The sequence below is a fragment of the Pleuronectes platessa genome, chromosome 1 (genome assembly GCF_947347685.1).
Source record: "Pleuronectes platessa chromosome 1, fPlePla1.1, whole genome shotgun sequence".
NCBI classification, from domain to species: Eukaryota; Metazoa; Chordata; class Actinopteri; order Pleuronectiformes; family Pleuronectidae; genus Pleuronectes; species Pleuronectes platessa.
Genome location: NC_070626.1, coordinates 4,393,708 through 4,410,354, shown reverse-complemented (window position 1 = coordinate 4,410,354; position 16,647 = coordinate 4,393,708). Strand labels below are relative to the sequence as shown.

The 16,647-nt window shown below is 38.6% G+C and overlaps 2 protein-coding genes across 2 annotated transcripts in view; one reads left to right on the top strand and one right to left on the bottom strand.

Moving 5' to 3' along the window:
- LOC128442514 (plakophilin-3) overlaps nt 1–4,883 on the top strand; it is a 41,446-nt gene extending 36,563 nt beyond the window's left edge. The window contains exon 13 of the mRNA XM_053424998.1: nt 2,472–4,883. Coding sequence (XP_053280973.1) covers nt 2,472–2,513 — 42 coding nt within the window. The 3' untranslated portion in view covers nt 2,514–4,883. The remainder of the gene's footprint in view (nt 1–2,471) is intronic.
- On the bottom strand, nt 2,684–15,130 carry c1h16orf87 (chromosome 1 C16orf87 homolog). The gene is made up of 4 exons (XM_053425012.1): nt 14,857–15,130; nt 12,488–12,584; nt 12,067–12,246; nt 2,684–9,565 (listed from the first exon to the last, which is right to left on the bottom strand). Exons 1-4 carry the CDS (start codon nt 14,920–14,922, stop codon nt 9,447–9,449), a joined length of 462 nt encoding a protein of 153 aa, XP_053280987.1. The 5' UTR covers nt 14,923–15,130; the 3' UTR covers nt 2,684–9,446.
- Between the last annotated feature and the right edge of the window lie 1,517 nt (nt 15,131–16,647).

The window sequence follows — 16,647 nt, the reverse complement described above, 5'->3', positions numbered from 1 at the left end:
AAGTCAAAGGCATTACTGAATTTTTTTCCCCATATCACAAGGGGAGTATTTTTGGAATGAAGTAAAATATCTGCTGAAGAGTAAAACTTAGAACGGGTTTTCTCCAGGTTATGAAGTTGATAAAAATCCAAAGTGAATGGCTAACAGGATTACAGCCGCCTGGACAGGAACCAGCCAAGCAGCTCCTTTTATAGACAGCTATCTAATTTTAGTGGGAGAACTGGTCTATAGAAAGCAAACATTTTATGATTTGAGAGCTTTGTTTATTTTTGTCTTACAAAGTGACAATACTGCTCTATGTTCTGAATGCTGCTATCTCCTGAATATTCTCCTTCTGTCAGTCACTGCCTGTGTCTGGCTCTGGGTTTGTTAAGTTTGAGTTTTTGATTGACCGCTCTCAGCAGGAATGAGAATCTGGCTGAGACATTGTGGGTTTGTCTCGCTTGAGCCTTCTGGGATGAATAAAAGAGGACTTTGGTTAGGTGGACTTGAAAGCCCGCTGTTATGCTCCTTCTGTATACAGACAAAACAAAACACAACTGTCTCCACAGTCTGGGCTGTCTTCACAAGTCACAGAACAAACAACTGCCCCAAAGCATCTAGATAACCAGTGGACACACAGCCAAGAGCTTTGCGGTGGGGTCAGCTGTGGCCTAGAGGTAAGAGAAGCCACTTGTGACTAAAGGGTTTGAATACCTGAAATGACTGGGACTGTGGGCGGGGGACGGTGAATGGGCAAAGCCCCCAAAACCCACAACTGATCCCTGGGCACTGCAGGTGAAATTTACCCACTACTCCTTGTGTATGTGTGTGTGTGTGTGTGTGTGTGTGTGTGTGTGTGTGTGTGTGTGTGTGTGTGTGTGTGTGTGTGTGTGTGTCCACTGCTCTGGGAAAGGTTATATGAAGAGGTCACATTCCTTTGTCTGTAGAAAAAAAGGAAAGGCAAAATACAGGAATCTTCTGTTCATGGCTCCCAAAGGGCAACTCCTTCTCATTTGCTCTATGAGCCTTTTTTGTTTGAGCTTTCTTGACAAAATCAATTTGTCCTCATCTTAAAAGATAGACTGACAAGAAATGTCCTGAGTTCCCTGAGAGGAGCACTACAGTGATTTTGTGGGGGGTGTCTGCTCCTGACATTAGTCACCACTAGATGGCAGCACAAAGGGGATTCTTCAGGGGGATGTTTAAGTGTAGTTGCTCTCTAAACTGTCATTATCAAATTATCAATGGATCATATGACAATGTCTAACATGAAAGGTCATGCTCCGAGTGATAAACCCTCAGCTAACTATAAAGCATTTGGTCTCACTTTGTTTAAGAAGTCTTCAAACTCATTGTCTAGGTTTTGTGGGTTGCTACTTCAGTTTGGGTTTAGTCTGCTTTTTATCAAGCTGCTCTTGTCATTGAAAAGGCTTTGATAAACCCTCTATGACCTGCATCCAACATCCAACATCAAAACTGAAAGGTGGAGCATTTAGAAGATATGTTTTTCAAGAGCTGGTGGAGAAAAAACAGAGCAAACAACTTAGGTCACATGTTAAAATATACATTTAGCTATTAAGTAGGTGGGTGCGTTGAGTCAAACTGCTGCTTTCATATAAGTTGTTCTTTACTCTAACCCATTTTAGCCCTACCTGAATCATAGATCTCAGTGATGCCTAACTAAAACTAAAGACTTATCCCAAACCTAAAAATGCTGCACTTTGTGAAATGATCTGGGAAACACTATTCAAAGAGGCATGAGGCTTCGACACATGGGGGCAGTAAAGATTAGGTGTGGATGCTGATATAAGCCATAAAAAAAGAATTATATTCTGTATATGATAAGCTTCTGCAATGCCTCAACCGCAAAAGTCTGCTCCCTTTGGTGTGAAATAGCCAGCATGGAAATATGAACTATTTGTCTTAATGAAAAGTGCTCATGACAAGAACAACTGAAGATGAATTGCACGAAACCACTAGTGTGTAGAAGTTCCGAATAAAATTTTAAATGGATTATAATAACTGGAAGCCAGTGTAATGATTTAAAAATTAGAGTAATATAGCATCAGGGGTTTAAAGGTTCAGTGTTTGGAATTTAGTGATATCTAGTGGTGAGATTGCATGTTGCAGATGAATGCCCCTCACCTCATCCTCCCCTTCCAAACATGAAGGAGAACGAACAAATTCGTACATTTAGATGTTGTATTGGAAAATTTATATATATATATTCCATTTTTGCCATCAGATCACCTTCGCCCAAATTGTACCCACTGGAACTTTAAATAAGCTGCACATGATTAAAGAACCAAATACAGGGGTGAAAAGTGGAAAGGTCTCTCTTACTTGATATGCTGTGCTGCACAGTAACATGCAGTAAATGGTAGAAGGCAGCACAAATGTCTAACCTAATCACTGCATCAGTCTTTGGAAAGACCCTTATTGTTTGTCCACCATACCCAGTATTTGTATTGTTGCTTTGTGTTTTTCAGAAAGGATTTACCAGACAGGACTTCACAGAGGCCACCATCTAGCTTGCCACATGTAACATGCTTCTTTCTGAGCTTTTGACCTCTGGATCACAGCTGCTGAGAGGAAAAGAAGAGAAACAGCTTCAATGAGCTGTTCATAGAACTGTGACTGACTTACAGGAAAAAAAAAAAAAGAACAGCAGCCAACGGAAGAATGGACTTTAGGTTTGCCCTCATTTACGTGGTTCCCCCCCCCAAATATATCTGTGTGTGTGTTAGGGTTTGACTGGGTTTATACACTGACTCCATTGACTTTTGGATTAGTGGGGCTGATTGCTGACATGACAGTTTTAAAAACATTCATAATAAAATGTATTTTCACTCAGAGAAAATGCCAGGTGCAAAACAAACACCCCAAACCAGAAATTAAATATAAATAAGTTAGCATGCTAACCAGATAGCCTTGGCTCATCCGGTCACTGTCTCCCTAATACCACTTCATACCTCTAGAGGTGACAGTGATTCAGTCTTCCCTCAGTCCAACACGAGAAGAGGAAGAGGTTATAGCTGTGAGAAGGCTCTGTAGCAGTGTATCAGCCATTTACTCTCAGCACCCATTAAATAAAAAAACCATTCAGGATAGTAACAAGTTAGCAAGTGCCCTAAACTGAGGTTAGATTTCTTAATGCAGACATTAGATCTTATTGGCTTGTGAGCCAAAACAACAGCCCAGCAGGATTTGTCCCAATGTGTCTGATGGCGTGTCTGACCATCACAAAGAAGAATGCACCTAAGGGCTTTTTATTTTACTTTTACAGCATAATATACTGCCCCCTGCTTGTTTGGAGTAATCATTTTACTCAAGGACAAGACTGAGAGAAGGGATTTTCTTTTTAAATCAATTTATTTGTATGTGATTAATTAAGCACTGCATCACTAGCATAAACAGAAAACAGAAAATATATTTAGAGAACAGTAACAGTGTTGTCAACATGTGGATGTTAGATTCAAATAATTATCCTGGTCCTGCCCTGGTTATCATTTTACTTTGTCCAGAGGTTAATGACCAAACATCAGACTATAGCTACATTTCTATCAGACTAGAGCTATTTAGGATCAACTATATCAGTACATTTTCAAAGAGGGCTCAGCATGTCACTGAGTGAATCAGGAGCTTTTTACAGTGGAGCTCTCCTCATCGGTGTCCAAGAACATTTATCAGCTGGGCTGTGATTTAAATATACTTTCTTGTTAAAAATAACCTTAGAGATTAACAGAAACTATCATTATTCACAATGTGCAAATGTCCACAAAATGCAGATTGACAAGTGTCAGCCTTCAGTCACGAGACACGAAAATGAAAGAATTGTTAGATGCAATTTCGGAGACGGCGGCCTAAGAGGGTAGTATGTACAGAATGCTGCTCTGAGATGGAAGGCCTGCACTTCAGTGTCACTCTAATCGGTGTCTACCTTTAGCTTCAACCGCTTAAGCACTTGCCTTACTATTACCTTTAGCACATCAGATATCATGGCTGTTGGTCGTTATTATTATAACTATCTATTCTAGCCAGTAGGACAGACAGTGATGTGTGAACAAACTCACAGCAGGGAGGAGAGAGGGGCTGGTGGAGAATTCAAAGAGCAAACAAGGGTATTTCTGTGGAAGGAGTGTGGGAGGGTGTGGACGATACTGCAGACCTGAAAAAGCCTTACAACTAGCAGGGAGGAAGGGCGGGCCCAGGTTGACTGAGGGAGTGAAAAACCTGGATCTCCAGTGGGATAAAGGGAAGAGATGGACTTCAACACAAAGATCACCAAACACGAGTGAATGTTAGAGTGTCATTATACTGCTGATAGTTGTTCTCGTGAATTTCTTACATCCATTCTCTTCCCCGCCGACTTCGGGTGTAAAGAATGTCAGGCTAGTAGATGTGGATAGTAAAGTAGAATAGAGAGAACAGGGTTGTTTGGTGTGAATATGCAACATGTTTTGATTTCCTCTACTGTCGCTTTTTTAATTGTATCTATTGTCTGTCTGTAATTTTGTTATCTACATATGCCGCCTTGTTTACTGGTCATATGCTGTTATTAGTCTCTATGCTAATTTACCAGCTGTCTTATTGGAGAAAGTAACCTTTTAGAGTTTGAATATTCACTTCAGTTTTTCCAAACAATGACTTTTATGGAAATTTGCTCCAGTTTATTTGTAGATGTGAGGATCATCCCTTGCTTGTTGAGAGCAGAGGTTATCTCAACAAGCCCTTTGGGGTTTTACGGCTGGCTTTATTGTCTGTAGCGTTTCCTTTTGGATCATAAAATTTAGGCTCAGAGCTGAAATATTTTTGTTGCTGCCAATTTGTCTGAAGGAAAAGCTGAATGCATAATAAATAAATGTTTGATTAGACAGATTAAAAACAGTGTTGACACTCTGTATTGAGACCTTGGAGTTTTTATATTCACAGATATTAGCGCTGACCAGAGCTGATGCTAAGGATAAACATCAGACCACTAAAATAACAGATCAAAATCCTATCCTTTCATTACAATACACTCTGAAGGAAAGTTACAACTTCTCCGCAACTACAATATGCGAGCAAGCTAGCAGGCGGGTAACTTATTGCAGGACATACAAAAGCATGATGACAGGAAATGATGAGGCATTTGGGAATTTCAGCATTTTCCTCAGACATAAAATAACAGAAATTAAAAGAGGCTTATCCACAACATAATGGAAAATAAACTTCTGTGGCTTCAACAAGGTCAGAAAACTTTGCAAAAACATCACAACTTGTGGACTTGGCATTCAGAGAATTCAGAGGTCCGATCGAGGCTGAGGCAATCCTTACAAACAGATACAACCAGGGCAAATTTGACCTTTTTTTAAAATTGCTAAAAAAAGTCACTAAATATATATTTGGCCCACAGGGATCATGGGCTGAAGCTCTCGGAAAGTGACCACCACCACAAACTCCACACCCCCAACAAGAAACCATGGTCACAGTAGACTTACATATAGCACATTTAAGTTGTGTGTAAGAAGCTAGTAGCATCATAGTATTAAATCAATATTAGTATTGTTAATTAGGATTAGGTTATTAGAGCATGACAACTACTGAACTCACAGTGAATTTAATTTCTGTCTAGTTCTGTTGTATGTTACCTTATACCTTTAATCTACTACATTTTCTACATTAACAGCAAAGCAGAAAGCTATGCAATTCAAGAGGTAGTGAACCGAATCACACCATGAAGAGTTTACATGTTAACGTGCTCAGCTATTCCAGATTTAAATGTATGAGTTTTTCATTTCCACACCAAATGGATTGAAGGGCTGCTCAGGCTGATCTTGGCTGACCTCTTGTGGTAGTGCTTGACCAGGTAATGATGTTCCACATGGCAAGTTATTTCTATGCCACTCACGGACAGTCACTGAACTGATTAGGTTCCATGTCTAGACTGGAGTACATTCCAAAAAAACAAAGTAAAACATTTAGCCTTGCATAAAGGACTGGTTACATAAGTTATGTCATTTACTCGTAGCGGTAGCATTTTTTTTTTGATAGAAATCCCAACTTTCCTGTCAGTTATCAGTCTAATCCAGCCGGTTACTTCCTTTGAACACTCATTCAGTGCTATTTCAGGCATATTAGTGATAGAATTGTTTAAAACATGTCCTTCCTTCAACAGACCCTGGAACGGCGTCAGCGCTAAACGTACAGGTCGAAAGGTAAAGGAATCAGTCCGCCACTGCCTGTATGCCAAACCCTTGCTTTGTAAAGCAGTCCAACGTGATGGGACTGCCAGATGCAGAGGAATTGTTGGAAATGAGGGGGGGAGATTCTGTATATCATATCTCTGTACAGCTGCACAGCACTTTTTTCATCGTTGAACGTGTCTAACGTCATGGTAAAGGTAGACAGGGTCACTTTCTGAACATTGTCTGGTATCTCGTGAAAAGGCTTTGTCCTCGGTTTTATATGATTAAATGATGTGGCACCCACTTTAATACAAACCCCTATTTATTGCGGTCTGCCCACAAATTCTAACCTATCACGTGTCTCTGCTGTGAAGTGCTTTGGCAGTCTGCTGTAAAAAACACAGGTCTGCCCTGCCTCATTGTGTGATGTAAAGTACAGGGAACAGAACAGCAGGAGGAAGAAACACTGAGGAGCTGAACAGACAGGCAGAGAGAGACTGGGAGCACAGAGACTGAACAGATGGGATCACCAGATTCAGGTGGAACACACAGGGCCAACCATTCCCAAAACAGGAGGTAAAACAATGTAAGTGATATCAAAATAAAACAATAAAAAAATACAAATACAAATAATCACATAAGAGAAACAGATATTAACAGCCATGCTTCTATATTCTTTAACAATGGACCTGACAGAAAGAACACCTCTGTGAGGAAAGGAAGTATGAGAAATTTAATTACATATTTTATAGAGAATTCATTTCTAATTAAGCTATTTAATTTTACCGAAGACTAATAATGTTTTTAGCTCCATGGGAATTGTATTAAAAATATTTCTGTACATCCATAACACAGGCAAATGTGTAGCTTCTTATTGAAGAAGTTTGATCTTAGAACCAGAATTGTTGTTTTGCAGATTCTGTGTTATGTGTTTGTTTGATCAACGTCCAACAGTGGACGAGGCTTTCATTTAGCCTGCATATTATTATTAACATTACATATTCTTTGCTTCCAAACATTTACACTATGTAGTTGTAATATATATAACTATAATAACTGTAAAGCCTCAGACTGGTCCCATCTATTTAATGTTTATTAGTTTGAATGAGTGTATAATTTACTTATTTGTCTAAAGTTGTTTTTTTTCATTTTGCAGTCAAAACTATTTTTCTCATTCAATGGTTTAGCATGAAACATCTTACATAGTAAAATGTATCTATACATTGAGTGTTTCATCCTCCTTTCCACTTCATCATATATACTTGTTGATGTACTTTATTATGATCTGAAATATATCAAATAAAACATTTTTTGTAGTCTGCATGTTAGGCCTGACAGGACAAGAACATTGATGACTTTGTGTTATGAAAGGTGCTAAATACATCAAATATATTATTATGATGATGAATATGTATCCTGTAGGGAAGGGAAATAACAACAATGTTTAAATCCCTGGCCGACCAGTGTAACTTCATCTCAAACTCAAACCTGACAGATGGATCAACCACTCACTCACTGATTTTGGGGATGTGGCACAACGTTGAGTTAGCAGAAGTAGCCATAGTCACTACAGTAACCTGCTTCCTGTCTTAGTGTCCAGCCTATAAGAATGGGCTGTACCACACCTATAGTAGTTTGTCTTCATTCAGACCGAACAACCTCCATTTTCTTTAAAGAAAACTTTATTGACCACAGTACCTCCAAGTGAGAGTATATTCACCATATTACTGAAGTGTTCAACAAAAGAAAGTGACAGTTGGGGTTTACATGTTACCTCTTTAACAAAAACCATGACAAAAATATTAAATAATGAACTGTGATACATTAAGGGATTAAATGTGAAAATACTTTCTGCTGTAGAGGCTTAATACTATTGACAAGAATTTAGGTTTTAACATTTTTGAGATGATGAAATTGTGGGACATGTAGTTTTTTTCTTTAATCGTTCCCTGAATTGCTTACTAAGTGGTGTGTTATATTTGGTCTAAATGGATAATCTCAGCTCTTTTAAAATTCAACAAACTATTAGTTGAGTTATTCTCACAGCCCTGTGTAGATAACTAGACTGCTTATAAAGTGGTGGGTAGCCTGGGTAACATTGTGCCATTCCCCAAAATAATATCATTCTTTTCTGAGTCATATCAGGCGCCTTCTTTAAGATATTTTAGATTCAAATTTACATCCAGAGGTCGGCTTGATTGTAGATAGAGTTGTTGGATCACTTTTTCTTTTATTCACAGTTCTCCACATCCCCAGCTGGATTTGACCCACAGAACCAGAGAGTATGTTCTGTTTATTTTACCTTACCTTTCCCTGAGATGAAACTAAACCTGAAAGCAAGCCAGACTAAAAAGTAGATTTAAAACTGCTGTGGGTAATTAAAGAATTTTCTAAAACTAGGCTAAAAAGCCACAACTGTGTGGTTATGTCTCTTGCGAAATACAAAGCATCTCTTGACCACTGAACAATTTTTAAGCTACAAACCTGTCAAATCCCTTTCAATAAACTTTATCAATAGGTTTGAGATGAGCCATACTCGTAGAGAATCAAACAAATCAGCAGTTATAACCACACAAAACATGGCAGATAGAATTCTTGCGGTTTTTGCTTAATGTATATATATATATATATATATAATATCCCACTCTTGGTCTCTGGTCAACCGTTCATTCTATTAACAAATAAAGGTTTGGTTGTTCAGGATGAGTCCATATAATAATTAAATAATAATTAATTAATTAATAAAAAACACTAGGATGAGACGATTTAAAAACTATTCGTAAGGAATGATGTTTGAGCCCAGACAGCCTGCCCTATTCAGGTTGTATGTTGTGTTTATAATACATACAGTATATTGTGATAGCATCACATTATATATGGCATTCTGCTGTGGTCATCAACACATTCACTACATAGGCAGAACCTCACAGTCTCAGAAAAAGAATTTCTGTATCACTGAAGGAAATATGGACACTGCCATGAGTTGACTGCAGCGTTCTCTGACTTTAAACATCAGCACTCACAATGAAGAAAAATGTATATAAAATAAAGTGACCTGACAGAGTCTATACGTATTTATATTAAACACATGCTGTGTACTGCACATAGCAGGAATCGATGACAGTATCTTTTGAATCTTGTAAAAAAAAAAACATCGTCTTCATCATTATCCATGTGAAGCAAGTCCAGGTTAAAGTTTAGCTCCATCCAGTTCTGTCCTCTTTGGTCGTCCTCATTAAAAGATTTCCTACAGTAGGTCCTGTGTGCTGGGTTTCTCAAGTTTTTCCATTGTTTCATCTATAAGATGAGTTTCTGACCCAGGATCTTGCGGTTGATCTCCGCCAAGGCCACAGAAAACACAAAGGCCTTTTCATCAGAGAGACCAGCGTAAATATCCACCTCCTTCTCTTGTTTCTCTGTGGACGAAACAAATCACAATCAGCACAGAAATAGTTTTTTATATAACATATTTTTAACCACTATCAAACGGATAAAAAAATCTATTTGAGTTTGACAAAATTGACCTACTTCTGCAAATTTGAAACAGAACAGCACTGTAAAAAAAAAAAAAATTACAGGGGAATGAAGGACTTTGAGGCTAAGACACAATGAGAAGTGAAAGGGACAGGGGGAGGCCAGTGTTATGGCCTGGTTACCAACATGACCAGCAGTTGTGGCAGCAGCAGCTGTTTCTGAAGAAGCAAAATAAACTGATGTTTGATACAACGAGCATCACAAGATTAAACTGCAGGAACTAGACCAGAATGAAAAAAATATTAGCAGCTGGGCTGTGCTTGTTCTGGCTCAGAAGAGTAACAGTGGGTGATCTGTAAAGAAATACTAACTACAATCATTTCTGACATTTGGTATTTGCTGTACCCCACAGCACTGAAGCATGAAGGGTATTTACTTGAAGGCAACACAAACACACATGGTGGAGAGTGAATGTGACACAGAATGTGGTCATTCTGAACAGGAAGAGCTTTGACGAGTCACAACAAAACAAGAGGTCTGGTACAAAAAGAGGAGCTACTTCTGTCACATGGATGTGGTTTGGGTATAAAAAGTCTGACAGAAAAGAAAAATGAATAACGCCTCACACTAGTCCTATGAGATGAATTTTAATTTGTGAATATGGGCTATACAAATAAAATTTGATTGATTGATTGATGACTAGTCCCAAAACAGAATGAAAACACAACGTACCTGTTTTACCACCCACACAAGAATCGTGTCAAACACTAATGAAAGATTCTCTGGACGAGAGACACTAAACAAACCCTAGACTCTGCAGGAGGCTTTTGCCAATGAAACAATATGTGACAGTAAATTGAAGGACCCAATTTTACACGGTGGACTACATGTTGGTTATCTGAGCTGCATCTACTTGAACTACATTAACAGTTCATACAGAACACAGAAGCTACTAGGAGTTTGATAATGGAGATACAGAAGAACTGTTTCCACCCAAAAAAAAAAACTTCCAACTTTTTATTTCAGTAAATCTCTGCAACAGCTTGTGAAATATGTTTCCTCACTGTAAGTCCACCATTTCAGGTGTTTTAAGTACACTTTATTTCTCATGATCGTCTCTTTACCAGCATTAACTCAATTATCTCATTTTCAAAGAGCTCCAGCATGCCCAACAGATCTCCTCCATATTTTCTGCATTACCGCCACCTAGTGGATTGGAGTGGAACAACTTGTTATAGCCGTCAGTTGTTTCCACGTAAGCAGGTGAATTTTTTCTGACATCTAACATTGTAGATCTGCATGAACCTGAACTTGGTGTGTGGTGTCTTTACTGACTAGTGCACAAAGTTTAGTACAGGGAGCAGTTTGACCACAAAGAAATCTTCTGATATCATGAAACAATTACAGAGTAAGTTATTCAAAGTGAAGGCAAAGAAGAACATGTAAAATGTTCAAGACTGCAGGGGCTGGGACACAATCCCAACTTGTCCTCTGCACTAACTCCCAGCACAACCTCAAAGTAAAAAACGAATTTCTGTTTTACAAGCATAAAAAAAGACTTTCACAGAAGAAGAATGTTCAGGAAGAGAACTTCACAAAGAGGAAAAATATAAAAAGACAACAACAAGCAGTACAAGCAAGTGGACTGTCCGGAGTGGAGAGGACCAGGGGTCAGATGTGTGAACAATGCATACACACAAAAACCAGATTAACAGTTTAAGCTTTAACCCGTTTTAATGTAGGGAGAATGTGCAAACTTCATGCATGCTTGAGACCAGGCGTTCACATGGTCTATAAGAGCAAGGGGATATGAGAAGGTTGAAAGTAAGAGACGTAAATATATAGTAAGACTTTGATCATGTCTTTTGATCAATTTCATTGCTTATGTTTGAGATCTAGCAATCTGTAAGATTTCAATCAAAGCAACATTTTCAATCAATTAAAAAAAAAAAGAGGCAGGAGTGATGTACTGTATGTTTTTCTCACATATTATTTTCATTTCAGCCACAATTTCCCATCAAATATTATCCTCAACTGCTTATTAATACTTTATCATCTTGTATATCTCTGACATTCAGTAATGATGAGGTATTACTGTGATGGTATGAGAGATATGGAAAAGCAGTCAGACCACTCCTGGTTCCAGACTACTACTTATCTTACCAGCCTGAACTAAATAAGTAACTTTTATATTTTCAATACACAGCTAAGCAGAGGGGGTTTAAGCTTAACATGGTCAGTAGCATGACGTGATCAATATAATAAGTTCCAGAACTAGTTTCAGAAACATTTGCTTTCCCAGACAGAAAATCAAACTTTGAAGCAGTTGTTTCTCAAACATTTTTGCACAATAACAAAATTATTTGCATGGTGCACATTTTCAGACAATATCTACTTGAAGGCCTGTAATATCCAACTGTATATAAATATTCAGTTATTTCACCTTTCTCCTCGTCCGGTTTCTTCAGCCCCACTGTTTTTGGTCTGCCCCGGCCCCTGCGGATTGGATCTGACTGGCTGTTGGCTCGGGACCTTCTCCTGTTCTCCATGTCACTGGTTAGAGGAGAGTCGATCCGCTCACGGCGAATGCGCTCTGTCCTCCTACGTTTCAAGTCCAGCTTCTCTAAAGAGGAAAATATGGACAATGAAAAACTGAGAGTGTGTACCAGCCACCCTGAAATATATGTTAACATATATGAAACATATTAGCACAAATGACAGCACTGAAAAAAGTAATACACTTCTTTATTCAACTAATGTTTCTTACAGCCAAAAACACTTAGAATGATGAAGCAAGTGTTTTCACACAAGGTCAAACTATATTTGTCGACATAATAAAGAGCTTTATTCCAGCTGAGTCTTACCTGCTATGGCTGGAGAGCGCTCCGTTAACTTGGCATTTAGCAGTTTTCTGCTAATAAACACATACCCACACGGGCAGGATTTGCACGCAACTGGAATCTAGAGAGAAACAAACAGGAAACACTAAGATTTAATCTCTGTGACATTTTCCTTCGACCCATGAATGCCACAGCAGTGCAACTCATAGAATCGGCACATACAGAGGACAGGGATTTTCAACCACTTCAATAAAACATGCGGATACATGCAGAGCGGTATCACCTAGGGGATTTTCACATCATGTTCCATGGGCAGGATTTTACTTGCATACTGTAGCATTGTTGAAAGGCTCGACATAGTTATTTATTAACAATTCGATAAAATCAATAAGCTTTAGAAAAAAATGTATTAAAAATGTTTTGGCTATCAGAGAGAGAATGTACACAAATTTGTCAAGTGTTTAATTCTGATCTTAGTGATTGGCAATTTACAGATTGAATTTCTTTCTAGACCCTGTGCTGCTACATGTTTGTGATAAACATTTTAACATCTTAGCCATAGGAATACTTTACACTTAAGAAAACAACTAAAATACTAGAAAAAAAAAACCTTTTTTGCAAAGTAACTGAAGGGGAAAATAGAAATCCTGGATCCACACTAATTCAATTTTCCCTGACCCAAACTACATCCTTTCAACAAGCTAATCCTTTCAGTTGTTCATTTTGTATGACATAGATACATCCTGTCGTCATCACCTATGTGGGCTATGCCGAACTATTTGAATTGAGAATATATTTCCCTAATATCCTTGCCACTGTAATATCATTATGGTTTTAGAACCAGTATCACCAACTTCAGACATAGTACAGAACATTAGTTTGAATATGAATTTTCTCGTCATTCAAACACTATATCGTGAGAAGATCCAGACCAAACTAAATAGATGCAAAAGCATCCCTTGTGTCTGATTAACCTCAAACAGATCACATCAATAACCCACATGTGTTTACACCTGTTCTGAAGAGCCACATTGAAGGCAAAATGATGGATACACCACATCATGTAAAGTCTGTGCATATTCTCAGAACGTCTCCTCCGAGAGGCCTTCATAGTGCTGCAATCGGCTTGTTCATGACAGTTGTCAGAAATAGTTGTGTCAAGAATGAAAGCGAGGGGAGGGTTCAAAGCTGGATTCCCTTTTCACAACTAAGAAAACATGAAGTGGATGTGAAAGTCCCATTGGTGGTTTCAGTGTAGGGACAGGTGATGAAAAACAGGTGATGCAACACAAAGAGTTTGCTTCCTCAGAACTCTGCCAGACCCAACCTTTGCAGCCAGTGTGTAGTTGTATACTGCCATGTGAGTCAGAGATCTGCCAATAGAGGAGCATTCTGATCTTGCACAAATGCTTTTTTAGTGATAATAAGGTGATAACAAGTTTGTTGTTTTGTAAGCAAGATTAAGCCCAAACCACATGAAGGATTACTACACAACTTGGTGGAAGAATACTGTGATGATTGAGGAATTGTCTTTATTATATTCTTTGACATTGCAAAAGTCTGGCATATTTAAGTAGCTGATGCCATGATTCAATAAAATGCTACTCTAAACTGTCCATGTGTAGAAAGAGCAAGGGGAGAGACACACAGCATGTTAGGTCTACGGGACACAACAACAACAACAACAACAACAACCTCTGATTGTGTTATTATCAGCCCAGACAGGCTTTGACTCAAGAGATTCAAATGTCAGATTAAGACACTCAACACTTACTCACATATACCTGCCCGGATCTTTAAATTGCAGTTTAAAGTGGTGTAATACCCCTTAAAAATACTACAATAACAACAGAGCTAATAATAATCATCCTCATCAGAACTATTTACCGCTGACACATTTAGTAGTCACAGAAATAAAATATAGATTTGTTCAGTTCTGGTTCCAAGTTCCTTCTCCCAGAAGGACATTATGTATCGACTTGTCATGGACAATGGCACATATGACTTTCTGGTTAATAAATAGGAAGTATCTGAAAAGCTAATGTACTGTAATACACCTTAGGTAACTTATTTAAGCTATTGATAGTAAATTACAACCAGACCTTTTTTAATCTAGTGATTAATTCAGATGAACACAATATGAAATATGAAATGACATGTGCTGGACAGCAGACTGTCACAACAGGACATGTGAGTGTGTGTTCCAGGAGAGACAGAGGCAGAACAGAGCAGCAGTAAGTTGCTGAGCCTCAGGTCTCTGCTGTGTTTGTGTGCTTTGGACGAACCACTGACACTGAACCCTCCATTTCCGTCTGTGCAGTCATGACCACCTTCAATAAGAAACTCCACATCACTCACACTCACAGGGACGAGGCGTCCGCTCGGTCTCTCACCTGTTGGTCGCACTCAGGACAAGATTTAGTAGCCATTTTGACTTTCTTTGTTTTATTAGCCGACATAGTCCGTTCCCTGCAGCGCCGCGCCGACTCTTCTACACGAGCTGGAAGTTGTGTCTGCGGCTCATGGACGGTGCTCCCCGGCTCGTCCCGACGTACACGGCCGACAGGACGCACACACAGGCGGACACACAGCGAGGCGAAACGTACTGACGGCTAACCTGTAAATAAGCTCATATCTAAGCTACACTACACTATTATATTTACTCAGGCTGCGAGCATGCGCACTCCCTCCTCCAGAGCAGCGTTCACGTTCCGCGCGGAAAAAGAAATCACTGCAGAGTTTTCGCACTCAGGTTGAGTCCTCGTGTACAATCACAAGAAAAAGACACGCAAGTCGTGTGAATCATAATAATATGAGATTATAATAACAATGTTCAAACTGCTCCGCACTGACATGTGACTACAGCGGGGTTTGAGACGATATGTTGTCCTACGTCCAGACCTGTATACACACCCAGCCATATTTCAAGGAATTAATATCGTATTATTACAATTAATATAGAACAATTTAACACAAGTCTGCTCATAGGACTCGAGGTGTATAATACCCACTCCAATCCTCCATATCCGCGTTGTTCTCTAGAGCTGAATCGTTTTGTTTTAGGTTTGTTTGTTCTGTTTAAATCTGATTACTGTCCTCACCTTTTGGAAATATGTAAGCAGCACATTTTGGATTAGTCTGATGTGTCTCTGGAGCCTTGCTGTTCATATTAATCTTACAGATTTTATTTTGGTTACGACTGCCTAGGAAACAATTATCGATTCGCCTATGTTCGTGAACGCACCCTATGCTAATTCAGTAAGGACTTCCTAATGCTGCTGCAGCTTCTTTAAAGGTTTGAACACTGAAGTAAGCTTTAGGGAACCATCGGGGAATGTTAGGGGATCTGTTTGCTGGGTTCCCCATACTGTGCCCATATTTTATTATTATTATTATTTGCATTATTATTATTGCTATTGCTGTTGTTATTGTTATTTACTTTGCTTACTAACCATGAGACAATTAGGAAGCAATACATTAACTTTTAGTAAATGTTCCCCCAGATGTTGTCTATGAGAAAACAGACTGTACAGGAGTGTTTAAAAATCAGAAAGCTTTAGGAACCATCATGGGACGTTGGCCTATTTGCTGGTTTCCTTCTTTGATGGCATCATTTAAGAAAACTGTATTTATTCATATTATTTAATAATTGTTAATTTACAGCCTAATTTCTCAAGTCTCAGCACAGGTCATGTAAACAATATATATATGCCTTGTAAAATCCTGTCTGAGTATTAGAATCCATAGTTCAGTGTTTTGACATTTAATAAACAATTTAATGTATTAATGCTTCACACTCAATGTTAAAATATTATGGTAGACCCCTGCAATGTTTTCAGTCTAAATTCCCACTTAATACAGAAATAATAATAATAAAATCAACTTTATTTGTACAGTTTGAGAATCTGTTGACCCCCACCCCTCTCTTTTTATAGCTGCAAGATCACCATTGCTTCAGTCAAATAATCAGGTGGATTAGAAAACTGACAGCCAGTCAGAAGGACATGACTTCAGTTGCCCTGTTAGGCTACTTTGTTGCTCAATATGTTCAAATATATTTTAACAAAAACTAATATGATGTCAACAATCTTTCTAACCTTATCTAATGACAGAGCCACAGAAGGCCTAACATCCCTTCACCACCAGCCAGGTTGAAATGGGAAAGAATTGTACAATTAATATGG